Source organism: Penaeus monodon, chromosome 34, assembly GCF_015228065.2.
Source record: "Penaeus monodon isolate SGIC_2016 chromosome 34, NSTDA_Pmon_1, whole genome shotgun sequence".
NCBI lineage: Eukaryota > Metazoa > Arthropoda > Malacostraca > Decapoda > Penaeidae > Penaeus > Penaeus monodon.
The window spans coordinates 11,781,205-11,781,765 of record NC_051419.1 but is presented as its reverse complement, the minus strand read 5'-3'; the positions used below and the strand labels follow the sequence as shown (position 1 = coordinate 11,781,765).

Below are 561 nucleotides of genomic sequence, written 5' to 3'. Positions count from 1 at the left end.
AAGACTAATAATATAATTTTCTTGAATATAATTAGAAGAGATAAAGTATATGTAATGATAAAATAATCTGAAAACAATAATGCCAAGTGAGTCATTATAAAGCAAAATACCAAATGAGTAGTTTTAATGAGTGGTAACCTTATGTAATGGTATGCTGCTGCAGTTGCTGTGTGTGGACACAGGATGTAGTTATGTTCTTTGTAAACCTTCTTCATTACTTCTGTTATCTGGGAGTCATCAAGTACAAGTGTATCTGCAAGACAATAAAAAATAAGGATATGAACACTTATGTATATGAATAAACACCTAAATACACATCATACAAGTAATAGTGATTTACTTCCTCTTTTCCATATGCAATATCGATATCTAGTACAATATTTTCATTCTTAACCCTCTGATGTCAAGTAGTCAGTTGGACTAATTCACTTACTTTGATGCAGTGTATATATATATTTTTTTCCAATTACATTTTCCTTTCTTTTAATGAATTCATAGAAAATATTTGTACATTCAAATTGTCTTACACCAACAATTGATATTTCAATGTTTTGAAATCAG

The 561-nt window shown here is 28.5% G+C and overlaps 1 protein-coding gene across 1 annotated transcript in view; it reads right to left on the bottom strand.

Moving 5' to 3' along the window:
• LOC119594581 (threonine synthase-like 2) overlaps window positions 1–271 on the bottom strand; it is a 1,636-nt gene extending 1,365 nt beyond the window's left edge. Inside the window, exon 1 of the mRNA XM_037943618.1 lies at window positions 139–271. Coding sequence (XP_037799546.1) covers window positions 139–215 — 77 coding nt within the window. The 5' untranslated portion in view covers window positions 216–271. The remainder of the gene's footprint in view (window positions 1–138) is intronic.
• Window positions 272–561: the final 290 nt, after the last annotated feature.